This window comes from Cydia strobilella, chromosome 15, assembly GCF_947568885.1.
Source record: "Cydia strobilella chromosome 15, ilCydStro3.1, whole genome shotgun sequence".
NCBI classification, from domain to species: domain Eukaryota; kingdom Metazoa; phylum Arthropoda; class Insecta; order Lepidoptera; family Tortricidae; genus Cydia; species Cydia strobilella.
Window position 1 is genome coordinate 15843757 of NC_086055.1, and position 13416 is coordinate 15857172.

Here is a 13416-nt window from a genome sequence, read left to right on the forward strand (position 1 = left end):
CCCGCGCCCCGCGCCCCGCACCCCGCGCCCCGCACCCCGCGCCCCGCGCCCTGCGCCCCGCGCCCCGCACCCCGCGCCCCGCACCCCGCGCCCCGCGCCCCGCGCCCTGCGCCCCGCGCCCCGCGCCCCGCGCCCCGCGCCCCGCACCCCGCACCCCGCGCCCCGCGCACCGCGCCCCGCACCCCGCACCCCGCGCCCCGCGCACCGCGCCTCGCACCCCGCGCCCTGCGCCCCGCGCCCCGCGCCCCGCACCCCGCGCCCCGCACCCCGCGCCCCGCACCCCGCACCCCGCGCCCCGCGCCCCGCACCCCGCACCCCGCGCCCCGCGCACCGCGCCCCGCACCCCGCACCCCGCGCCCCGCACCCCGCGCCCCGCCAGAGACACAACCGAGTTCTATTTACTTTAGTCTTGAATCATCATTCAATTTAAGAGCTGTGGGCTCTTGTCGGTGCAGCGTGATGAAGTTGTCTCCACCTTGGTGGTTGGTTGATTGGTTGGTTAGTCTTGAATAAATACGGTAAAATAATTTACAATATTGGATATTTTTGTATAGTTTACTCACACTCGAAGTGAAAAGCAGAGTGTATAACTCAGGCATAAATGTCAATTTTTATCCTCGACTATATTGGTCCTCGCTACGCTCGAACCAATAAATTGCCTCGGATAAAAATGGATCGCTTTATGTATGCCCTTGTTGTACAATCTATTTTTACACCGTGCAAGAAATAAAGCACCTAAAGATTAAAAGAGAGACGTAGACGGCAGTTATTTTTAGACACAATTTCTATTTTAAAACCCGTATAAAACTATAAAGAGTAAACAATTTGATCGTGACGTCACATGCTAGTATTTCATATAAATTCCATAGTAACAAATCGTTTTGACAGTTCGAAAAAAGAAACTGATTTAACTAGTAGTCATAGAGTATTTGACTACTAGTCAAATTAGTTTCTTTTTTCGAACTATACAAATACTAGCTGTTGCCCGCCACTTCGTACGCGTGGATTTGTATGTTGGTGGTTATATATTCTACATGAGCATAATATAGAACATTATGCAGCAAAAGATATCAGTAGGGACGGTTAATCATTTGTTAATAATTATACAACGCATGAAATTTGTCTTTCACAAACTACGAAGTTTCAAGACCCTAACTGAAAAAAATTGTTCCCGATATAATCCCTCTCGACCCTCTTAGAAGATTTACAAGTCCACTATTTAAAAAAAAATTCGCTCCCGAAACTATTAATACAAACTTTTCAAAAACGGTGTAATAATCAATTTTCGTCTATTTTAATATAATGCCCTTTTCACCAAGTTTCAAGTTCCTAGCTTAAAAGAAAATTTGTACCACATATAAACTTACATCCCCTTTTTAACCCCTTAAGGGATTCAATTTCTAAGAACGTTGAAATAACTTTTTTGGAATCTTATACAATGCCTTTCTAAGAAGTTTCAAAGCATTTGTAATAGATTCACTTTGAACCCCTTTTTAACCCTTTTAGGGGATGAATATTTAAAAACGCTTAAATTACTTTTCTTGTATTCTAATAAAACAAAGATTCAATTCCCGCACTCAAAAAAATATTTGATCTCCAAACAAACTTTAAACACGCTGAAATCACTTTTCTTGTATTCTAATAACATGCCTTTATGCAAAGATTCAAGTCGCGCACTTAAAAAAATTTTTGACCTCCATACAAACTTTCTACCCCTTTTTCACCACCTTAAGGGATGAATTTTCAAAAACCCCTTCTTAGTGGATACTAACGTCATAAAAGCTATCTATTGTGAATAATTCAGCTCTCTAAGTGTAAGGCCTGAGTGGACGCTCAAAGCGGAGCGTTCGGCGGGGCGTGCAGCGTGGCGTCGGGCTCACAAGTGATGTGAGCAGCGTGCACGTGCACTAAGGCCGCTCCTATACGTTTGCATTTGTTTAACATGCACGCCGCACGCCCCGCCCCGCTGCACGCCCAACTCGAGCGTCCACTCAGGCCTTACACTAAGTCCAACGGTTTGGGGTGGGCGTTGATTTAAGTGAGTCAGTCAGTTAGTCAGTCAGTTAGTCAGGACTTTTACGTTTATATATATAGATTAAGGCTTTCCAGTAGGCCTAGCATTAGAGGGGCGCGATAATGTCTCGGCCGCGAAATAGACTACCCGCCTTTTTCTGACCGTGCCAGTTGCACCATCCGCACTTGACAGACTGATCAACGTCACCCAACCCGGCGGTTTACTATGAAACTTTCCATACAATAAGATTTAGCGAACTCTTTAACGATGAGAAATAGTTTGGTGCAAACCGTCTGTCACCATTAAAATGTTCGCTAAATTTTATCGTATGGGAAGTTTCATACCTAATTGACTGCTAGTGCTAAGTGACGTTGATCAGTTCGCTAAAATTGGTCGGTGCGACTGGCCCTAACTAGTTTATCTCGCGAGCCAGATACTTTCGCGCCCCTCCAAGCCGACAAATAAAACTATTTTGGCATACTTTTTAATGTTAGATTATCGCCAGGAAATATTATGGTCGATAAATAATAATTTCAATTCAATTTCAATAAAGAAAAAAAACACACAAACATGAAAAAAAAATAACGCTAAAGTATGACACCCACTCAGCATATTTTGTCTGTTTGTTGTTTGTTTGTGCAATCTGACGATTTACTGAACTGAAATATTCATTATACAACACTTTAGACAACTATAATATTCATTATGCAACACTTGCTACCACACGGTACTACTCACTTGGAGATCTCGTAAAGGAAGCGGTCGGCGCGCGCCATGTTGTCGAGCTCGTCTTGATGCTCCTCCAGTAATGCCGCTTCCTCGGCGCTCGGCGTGAACTTGGCCAGCTGCTCTACCATGTCAATGGGTAACTGTTCACCGCTGTCCATACGCAGGATCGCTCTAAAAGTGGAAATGTATGTTATTAGTCTAACTGGATCGGTCATGAGGGGTAGGGGGAAATGACCGAACGGGATAGTCTTATGTATCTTTCAGTAGGAGTAACAGAGAAAGCGCTGTTATTGTTTGTCCTTGTCACAGTCTCACATTTTTTATTTATTCCCCACCGTAAATTTAGTATTATGGTGGGCTACAAATCTTCTCGACCAATCATATTGTCGCATTGCGTATGTTCTGTCCCTCACGGGCGCACGCGTATAGCTGATCTATGTAATGCTAGGTATATGGGAAATGTACATGTTAGTTGGTCATCTTAACTGCAGAAAAAACCGGACAAGTGCGAGTCGGACTCGTCCACCGAGGGTATCTGTACTTTTTAGTATTTGTTGTTATAGCGGCAACAGAAATACATCATCTGTGAAAATTTCAACTGTCTAGCTATCACGGTTCATGAGATACAGCCTGTTGACAGACAGACGGACAGACAGACAGACGGACAATGGAGTCTTAGTAATAGGGTCCCGTTATTACCCTTTGGGTACAGAACCCTAAAAAGCTTACGGAGGAGCTTTCCGAGGAAAGATGCTTGGCTTGCTACGACACGACGAATTTATCAAAAACATAATTGAAGGGAGAGTTGAGGCACGAAGACGGAGACGGAGATCAAGGAGGTAGATAGATCAAGTGAAGGAAAAACAACGTCGTGTCGTATCAGGCTGTCAAGGAGAAGGCAGAGGACCGACATACATGGAAACCGCTCCACCGACAAGTCTATTCGTGGGGCTCTCACAGGGAACCATCACAACGGCTGTCAAAGACCTTACTAAGACCAAACACCAGGAAGAATGGGACAGTCTGACGGGTCTAAAGCACTCAAAGCTCTTTATACAAGGGGTAGACTCTAGTTGGAGCAAAAAGCTTTGGAAACTTAGCAAACGGCAACTCCAAACAATAACGGGGGTGTTTACTGGCCATTACGGGGTCAAGGGAATCCTGGCCAAGATGGGTCACGCTGACAACACCGATTGTCGTATGTGTGGCGAAGAGGAAGAGACAATAAAACACCTTATGTGTGAATGTCACGCCCTTGCCAGACAAAGAATGAAGGACTTTGGAACAGGCTACCTGGTACCAAAGGAATTCAAAAAGCTACCCATAAGGTCCATCATCCGGCATATGGAGATGGTGGGGAAGGCTCTTGAGTAGCGGACGGATCTTTCCTAGGGGGTAACTGCACAAAAGATCCCTATGGGTCGAAGTGTATCCGTAAGGGCCCCCGAAACTATAAGATAAGATAAGATAAGTCTTCTTCTTCCTCGCGTTATACCGGCTCATGGGAGCCGTGCATGGGAGCCTGGGGTCCGCTTTGACAACTAATCCCAAGAATTGACGTAGGCACTTAGTTTCTACGAAAGCGACTGTGCCATCTGACCTTCCAACCCAGAGGGGAAACTATGCCTTATTGGGATTAGTCCGGTTTCCTCACGATGTTTTCCTTCACCGAAAAGCAACTGGTAAATATCAAATGTTATTTCGTACATAAGTTCCGAAAACCTCATTGGTACCGGTTTGAACCCGCGACCTCCGGTTTGAAAGTCGCACGCTCTTACAGCTAGGCCACCAACGCTTAACGGCTCCACCGACAAGTCTAACTGTTAAATAGGTATATGATGATGATGATTCCACTTACCGGCATATCTCCTCGTCGGACATCTTTAGTTTGGACAGCAGGATGGTGCAGTTCTGAGCGCGGCGACCGTCTATGACTGATAGGATCTTCGTGCGAGGTTTTGAACCTAGTTGTCTTAGGTCTTCTACTGAACCCTCATTCTGGAAACGAACAGAGAATGGTGATGAATAGAGGACACGAAGGTAACAAACTAAACATAATGTAAGATGGTAACAGGTTCTGAACAAGTTGTTTCCAGACGATACATTGTAACTGGTTAAAGGAAAATTAGCGTCAGGTTATTGAGTCACGTTTCAAACTTAAGGTGGATCTCCTTGTGCGAATTTCATACAATTTTATTGGCAGTTTTTCTCTTAATACGTACATTTTGTGCACTTTAAACCATGTTTTGGTAGTCCATATCCATTTATCTATGCGTAATTACGAATAATGACCAGTTATTCAATAATATTATTGAAAAATACATTTGAAAATTGAGAAGATTTTGCTCTAACGCTTGTTTGTGTGAGTGATCTTTACACTATCCATGTAAAACAAGATGGCGAGGTTAGGTTTAATCATAACCAACAAGATGTCGCTTTAACACAGGTGACCTAACTTAGTAGTGTCTAATTAGCTCGACAGGTGGCAATATCGTAAGGGTATCTAATTCACAAAACATAGTGTACCCGGTTTAGCTTACAAACCAAAACCGGTAAAATTTGATCCCTTGATTCGTACATGTAACACCTAATCGGAGGTCAAGCCAGATTTGGTTTTCTAAAGGGTCTCCAGAAATCTTCGTTAATTACCACTACCAGTTCAAAACTTGGATTGGTAGGTAATAATTTTGCAATGATTTCATATTAAAATTATTATTTATAAATTATTAGTGCTTCATCATTGATTTACCAAAATGATAAGATTATAACATTTAAGTTTAATACATTATCATTAAGCCCGTCACCGTCAGTGTGAAGGGTACTTGTTATGCCATAGATAACCCTTGCGTTTTTCTGCCTTATGATGTCGTTGTTTCAATAACCAATAACCAAGTCCTTACAGTAGCAGTACTAAGTACTATTTCATATTGCAGGCCGAGTAGAAATTAATTAACAATTAATAATTAACTATGATGATTTCAGAAGATAGACTTTTACCTGAAGCGTCAAATGCCCATAAGGTGATAAATAATGGTTCAACTAGTGCTGAGTAAGTAAATTGGTACCTGTTGGTGACGTTCGTAATAATAGGTATGTATTTTGTATTATTTTATTCTGGACCTGGTAGGGGAGAGTGGGGGAATTGGGAACACTTCAAACGCTCTAAAAATATATAAAAGCCGAATTTACTGTTATGCTAACCGTTAGTGTGGTTGTCGGTTTATCTAATTTTACCAAAATAAGTTAATGTTATCCTACTAAATTTGGGCGAAAACAAAAACCTTGCCGTTCCTTTTTACCCGAAACCATATGGGGTAGTCGGAAACAGTCCGCGGGGGAAATGGAAACACTGACAGATTTTCAATTTAGTTTCACTTTTCAAGGAACTTTTTTTTATCTCACGGGATATGCGTATAACAATGTACAAAGAAAAACATATTGTATTTTCAATCAGTATGTAGTAGGAATCATTGAGAATGCAAGGGATAATTGGGAACGCTCTCGTTTCCTTAGTTTCTAAATTAAATAAAAATTATAACAAATGTTGAAAATATTTTGTTCGATTAATTGTGACCACATGTGCATAGCTTCTGAATCTTACAGTCACTTAGGCACATAAAAGCCTCTTCGTGTTAAACATACTCAAGATATAAAATGGCATAAAATGAACTTCCAGAACGATTTTCACCCATAATAGCACAATCGGATTAGGACTAACCTCGAAATCTCTTGGACAGTCATGAAATTTAGTACATATGTTAATTAAAGGTCTCTTTTTCATGTCCACACTATTTGACATTTTAGGGACCTCGAGAAATCACAGCCATCTTAGAAAATGTGTACCATCCTGGAGAAATTTGCGTTTTATTCTAAATATACGTTATCTATGAATAGATGGTGTAAAGCAACATTAAAGCTTATTAAATTCTACACAAAAAAGTCCTAGATATCTTTGCGGAAAAAATACATATTGTAATAGAAAATAATTGCTGAATCCAGATTTAGCGCTTACACCCTTTCAGGAGTTTATGAGTAGGGTTATGAGTTTAAATACTGATAATCAATACACCCTGTAGCTCAGGATACTGGGCGGATTTTTTTAAATCACGTATCGGTAGATTCCTCTTGCCTTTCACAACCTGTTTACACTTGTTTTATTAAAGAAAAAATAATACAGCCGACTTGAGAGAATGCTGAAAGTAAAATCATATTTTCTTAATGACGTCACACAAAATTCTAGGTTTTTTTCCCCTCTCCCTCCTTGTCACATTTGGTGTGACATCACATTTTTTCAACAAAATCGGCAAATCGAATTAAGTATTATTAATATTTTATCAAAATATTTTTGACAAAAGATGTGTTAGCAATTTTAAAACCAAAACTGATTAGTAGACCCCGTTATCTTGTGGCACTGACATGATGGCGTTTACAGATTTTGGAAAATACATACAGGTTGAGAGAAAAAGGTAATTTTTGACAAACTTTTTTTTGGTGCCAATCGATCCCATTCCTATCCAGGATCAAAACTTTCTATGGGACCAAAAAAAAATAAACGGCTAGAAAAGCCACAAGCCGAGGAAAACTTTTCCCATACAATTAGTATGAAAATAACTTTTATTTTTCACATTTTATTTTTTATGCCAATCGATTCCATTCCTAGCCACTATCAATAGTTTCCTAGGGGTAAACTTACGGTAATGTATTAAAAAGCCACAAATTAAATAAAACTTTTTTCACACATTTACTATGGAGAAAACGTGAAATTTTATTCACAGTTTTCTATCTCGCCCATCAGTCCTACAGTAATGTCTTCATTCAGTATTATGGTCCTTAAACGTAACAGGACTGATTGGCGAACCCGATTGTGTGAGATCAAAAAAATTCATTAAGATTGAGCATATACTTTTTGCATTATATAAACCTCGATATTGAGATAGTCGATAAAAAAACATTCACGCTTTACTAAAAAGAAATGTCAGTGCGACAAGATAACGGGGTCTACTGATTAGAAAAGAAAATTAAAAGAATAAAAACACTTATCGTTCCAAAAACTTGTTATTTAACTGTACTGTACAAGTTAAAGTGACTCCTCTCCCCCTTGTCACAACATGTCACATTTTCTTCTTTTCCCCCTCCCCCTTAAACGTGTGATGTAATTAACGTATGACCCCTAAAAGAATATCCCCTGAAAGGGTATATATTTTCTATAACAAGATGTATTTTTTCCGTAAGCCAAGCAATAAGAAGGTATAGAGGGAAATGCTAGGAATACAATTTTTGACTAAGTAACTTTGTTTGGACTAGTTAGGAGATGAACATATCAAAAGTCCCCATCCGTAACCCTGGTGCCGGGGGGGAGAGGGTGGTTTGGAGGTTATGTTTTTCGGTTTTTCACATATCTTGGACACCTTGCGTCTTAGCGACATGACTACTTAAACAAAACGAAAGCTGATTAAATTAGCTACAAGTTTAATTCAGTCATTTTTTTTTATATCGTGAATAGTCTTCGCTTCGAGATATTCTCTATTGAAAGTTTATTTGGGGCTCTAAATTTTATCTTGATATCTACATCAATGAAGCTACTAGGCCATGTTTGGTATCGTTTTCGTATTAATCGGGAGTGCCAAATTCATTTATGGTATCACATTCACACCATTCCGAAGTAAAAACATATAAACTTTAAACAAATTCCTTTTTTTTAACTCCTCTTCACAAACCGCTAAATCGGTTTAGTTGAAATTTGTAGAGATGTTTTAAGTCCCGAGACAGGACACAAGAAAGTTTTTATCTTAAAAATCATACTTTGAAGGTGTGAAATTTGGTGTGAGGGAAATTCAGCTTCTTCGCCGAAGTTGAATTCCTGAGGTTAATACTGTTTAAGTTTAGGTTTGAAGTCATGATTGGTATCATTTTCAACTAAATCAAACATTTAGACCATCCCAAATATTATTTAAATTGGTTCAGCGGTTATTGATCCCCCACATATACTATTATATTTATATTTTATATTTTTTAGTATGTAATGTTTGACGATCATGATAAGAAGATAAGCATAATTTTGACATTGATGCAAATTTATAGTGTAATTTTTATCCTTAAATAAATAAATATGAATCTAAATCATACCATCTGCCACCCCACTTTTCACACCCTCAAAAGTTGATTTTGGTTATTAAAACTATCCTATGTAATCCTATTCTATCCTATGTACTGTCCCGAGACTCAAACTATCTATATACCAAATTTCAACGAAATCGGTTCAGCGGTTTAACTGGAAATCTCCTGGAACAGATAATATACATAACTTCTGGTACAAAAAACTCACCTATACACACCCGTTTGTTCATAAATTCTTAAACCAGTTTATTCAATCTCCTCACACAATGCCTACATTTATTACACAGGGCCGCACCTACTTGCTACCCAAAGATAATGATACTTCTAACCCTGCAAAATACCGGCCAATTACCTGCTTACAAACCATTTACAAAATCCTAACAGCATGCATCAGTGAAACAATTTATACCCACCTATCACGAAATAGTATACTCAAAGAGCAGCAAAAAGGCTGTAGGAAAAATAGCCAGGGGTGTAAAGAGCAATTGATCATAGATGCAGTAGTCATGAAGTACGCTTCGAAACGTAAACAAAACTTTCACGCTATGTATATAGATTACCGAAAAGCATTCGACTCAGTACCCCATAGCTGGCTCATATACATTTTAAAACGCTATAAAATTCACCCTTCATTAATTCAATTCCTACAAACAGCTATGAACAATTGGCAGACTACATTAACTTTAAAGCAACAAGAACAATCAATTATTGAACCGATTCGTATTCGTAGAGGCATCTTCCAAGGGGATGCTTTGAGCCCATTGTGGTTCTGTATGGCCTTGAATCCACTGTCTGAACTGTTGGACCAGGCGAAGATAGGTTTCAGACTTAAATACGATGAATCGTATCACACATTATCTCATCTCATGTACGTAGATGACATTAAACTTTTTGCTGATAATATTACAGAACTGTTCCAACTGGCTGACATTACTCAAGAATTTTCTAAGGATATAGGCATGCAATTTGGTGTAGACAAATGCAAAGTTTATTCGATACATAGAGGCCAAATTCAAAGTAACCCTTATACCTTAGACACAGGAGATCAAATAGACCCCATGACCGAGCAAGATGTATATAAATACTTAGGTTTTCATCAATCCGGCCAGATTCATCAAAAGCAGACAAAACAGGAACTCACTCGGAAATTTAAACACAGACTTTCTGGTATCCTAAAATCTCACCTTAATTCAAAAAATACCATAAAAGCCATAAACACTTTCGTCATTCCGGTTCTTACATATTCATTTGGTATAATAAGTTGGGCACAATCAAACCTTAAAAACCTGCAACGCATCATCAATACAAACCTAACAAAGCACCGAAAGCATCATCCAAAATCCTGTACTCAAAGGCTAACTTTGCCACGGCAAGTAGGAGGAAGAGGCCTGATAGATTTACAGAACTTGCATAATAAACAAATAACGACACTCCGACGCTACTTTCATTCAAAAGCCGAACAATCACAGTTACACACATACACAGTTGAAATAGATAACCGTTATACACCCCTTAACCTACAAGACAGAACCACGCAGAGCAACGAACAAACAGTCAGTGTACAACAGAAAACAACAGACTGGGCACAGAAAGCGCTTCATGGTAGACATATAGCCGATCTCAACCAAGAATTTGTCGACAGAGAATTGTCAAATTCTTGGCTGAAGCGAGGCGAACTCTTCCCGGAGACAGAAGCCTTTATGCTAGCCATACAAGACCAAGTCATTGCCACCCGAAATTACAGGAAACACATAACCAAAGAATTAGCCCATCAAAGTGATTCATGTAGACATTGCAATAGTGCCCCGGAAACGATCCAACATATAACAGGTGCATGCAAAACCATAGTTCAGACAGATTATAAACACCGCCACGATCAAGTCGCATCCATAATTCACCAGTACCTAGCTTATAAATACAAATTCGTAGAAAAACAACTACCATATTATAAGTATAAACCATCCATAATCCACGAAAATAGGCAACACAAACTATACTGGGACCGCACAATTATTACCGACCGAACAGTTCACTTTAATAGACCAGACATAACATTCTTTGATAAGACCACAAAAACCATTTTCTTAATTGACATAGCAATCCCGAACACACAACATCCAGTCCACAATCAACGAAAAATTAGCAAAATATAGAGATTTAGCGATAGAACTCAGGCGCCAGTGGCAAGCCACCACTGTACATATAGTCCCCATAGTAATGTCGACCACAGGAGTTGTCCCTAAAACATTAAGTAACAGCCTGGAAACCCTGCACATGCCAACCCAAATCATACATACCCTACAAAAAGCTACAATCCTAAACACATGCCGAATAACTAGGAAATTTTTGACTTCATCTACAATAACAGAAAACACCACTTAATAATTATTTCTTATGCTTGGCCATGGCCCGCATAATAAATATAATACCCCCTAAAAAGGAGAAAAATCAAAACAAAAAATAATAATAATAATAATTTACTTATAATAATAATAATAATAAGCCCGCAGGGCAGCTTGTGGCGAGCTGTTGGGGAGTGACGACCCCACGGACCCGAGTGCTCCGGAGAGTCGGTCAGGGTCTCCGTCTCCGGCGTGTCTTCGTCGGTCGGAGTGGACCCCAAGGGGACCCGCAGGACTCTCAGCTCTGGCTTGCCTTCATTGGCCGTCCAGAGGGGAGTCGTAAGAGCTATATGCTCCAGGGGTGGAAGTGAAAGATGCATAAGACGCGAGTTGGCACAGTGGCTGGTAACAGCCACTGGGTAGAAAGCGGCGCACACCTCTCGACACCCCTGAGCCGCTCACACCGGTGTTGCTCCTGGTCGTCTTCACGACGGCAGTTTCAGAGGCCCATCTAGTCAGCGGCAAGTCACCACCTGCCTCGATAACGTGTTTTAACATTGTTATGGCAGGTGTCCGGAGTTCTTTACAATAGCCCAGTCTCATTGTCCACCCAAACTTCAATCCATAGACCGGTATACTGTTCACTTTTTCTGCAATAGTCCCAATGCCTGCTGCGACCGGTTCATGGGTGTCTATTGTTGCGCCTGTGAACGGGTTCCAGCAGGCGTTCTACATGACATTAAAGCTCTCCAAGGGGCCTCTACGTGTTGGATCTATATCCCCACGCAAGCCCTTAAAAAGACCGGGATTTATAGGCCCGTGATATCCAAGGAGATACAAATAATAATAATAATAATATATTTATTGCTTTCACATTGGTAAAATTACAGATGTTCTTAATCGATAATGTATCACAACATGACACCCTGTAAGGGTATTGCAATTTTATCTATCTACTCTAAACTAATACATATGTAAATTAAACACAGAGATAACATTACACAAAAGTTATACCTATCTAAGCTATGTATTACTTATATGTCTATTTATGGTATTTATTACAATCAAAATATTCTTGTATAGAATAAAAACAATTACTCGTTAAATAATTTTTCAAGCAGTTAACAAATTTATCATATTTTTGCTCTCCCGCTATTTCCTTTGGGAGACTATTGAAAATTCTTATTGACATATTATAGGGGCTCTTATTACTTATTTGTAAGTTACTGGCGGGAAGGGCTATTTTATTTTGGTGTCTTAAATTTAAGGTACAAGTATTATGACGATCTTTAGCTTTTAAATATAGGTCAGGATGTTTTCTTACAAATTTACATGTTTCTAATATATAGAGGGATGGTAGAGTTAAAATATTAAATTTTTTAAAGTACGGTCGGCAGCTTTCTTGGTTTTTTATATTACTTAATATTCTAATACACCTTTTTTGTAATATGAATAAATCTGCACTATTTGTGCTATTACCCCACAAATTGATCCCGTATTGGAGCCATGTCTGGGTAAATGCATGATAAGCACTAAGAGCCGTTTTTAACCCTGTGGTTTTTTTAATATTTCTGAGGGCATAAGCAAAGCATGATATTTTCAAGCTAATTTTATCTATATGCATTTTCCAATTGATATTCTCGTCAATGACTATGCCGAGGAGATTGCAGTGCTTTATTGGTTGAATTTGGGTATCTAGGTAAGTGAAATCAAAATTTAATGGGGTTCGTTGATGGGGTCGAAATTGAATTAAATTTGTCTTTTTTAGGTTTAGTTGTAGATTATGATCGCTGAGCCATTGAATTACGGTATCAAAAATATTATTTAACTTATGAGTTAGATTGTTACTGTTTGAACAAGGGAATACTATAGATATATCATCGGCATATAGGAAACATTTTGTATATTCGGTATTTATTATTTTTGCCAGATCGTTAATGTAGATTAAGAATAGGATGCAGCCTAAAACACTGCCCTGAGGAATAGAACCTGTGATTTGTCTTTTTTGTGAAAATGTTTTTAAAAGAGAGTTAGTTGTTTTGTTAAAATATTCTATTTCTACATACTGTATTCTGTATACTGTAGGAATGGTGTCAATGTTGATACCATAAATGAACCGGCACCAGGGTTACGGGCGGGGACTTTTGATACGTTTACCTCCTAACTAGTCCAAACATAGTTTTACATGTCAAACACAGTATTTCATATTTACAA

General features: G+C 39.5%; 1 protein-coding gene across 1 annotated transcript in view; it reads right to left on the reverse strand.

The window, feature by feature from the left end:
• The window catches only part of LOC134747665 (disheveled-associated activator of morphogenesis 1), a 108397-nt gene that overhangs the window by 12601 nt on the left and 82380 nt on the right, over positions 1-13416 (reverse strand). Inside the window, exons 15-16 of the mRNA XM_063682273.1 lie at positions 4602-4741; positions 2753-2914 (exon numbers count right to left, since the gene is read on the reverse strand). Of these exons, the coding sequence (XP_063538343.1) occupies positions 2753-2914; positions 4602-4741 (302 nt within the window). The remainder of the gene's footprint in view (positions 1-2752; positions 2915-4601; positions 4742-13416) is intronic.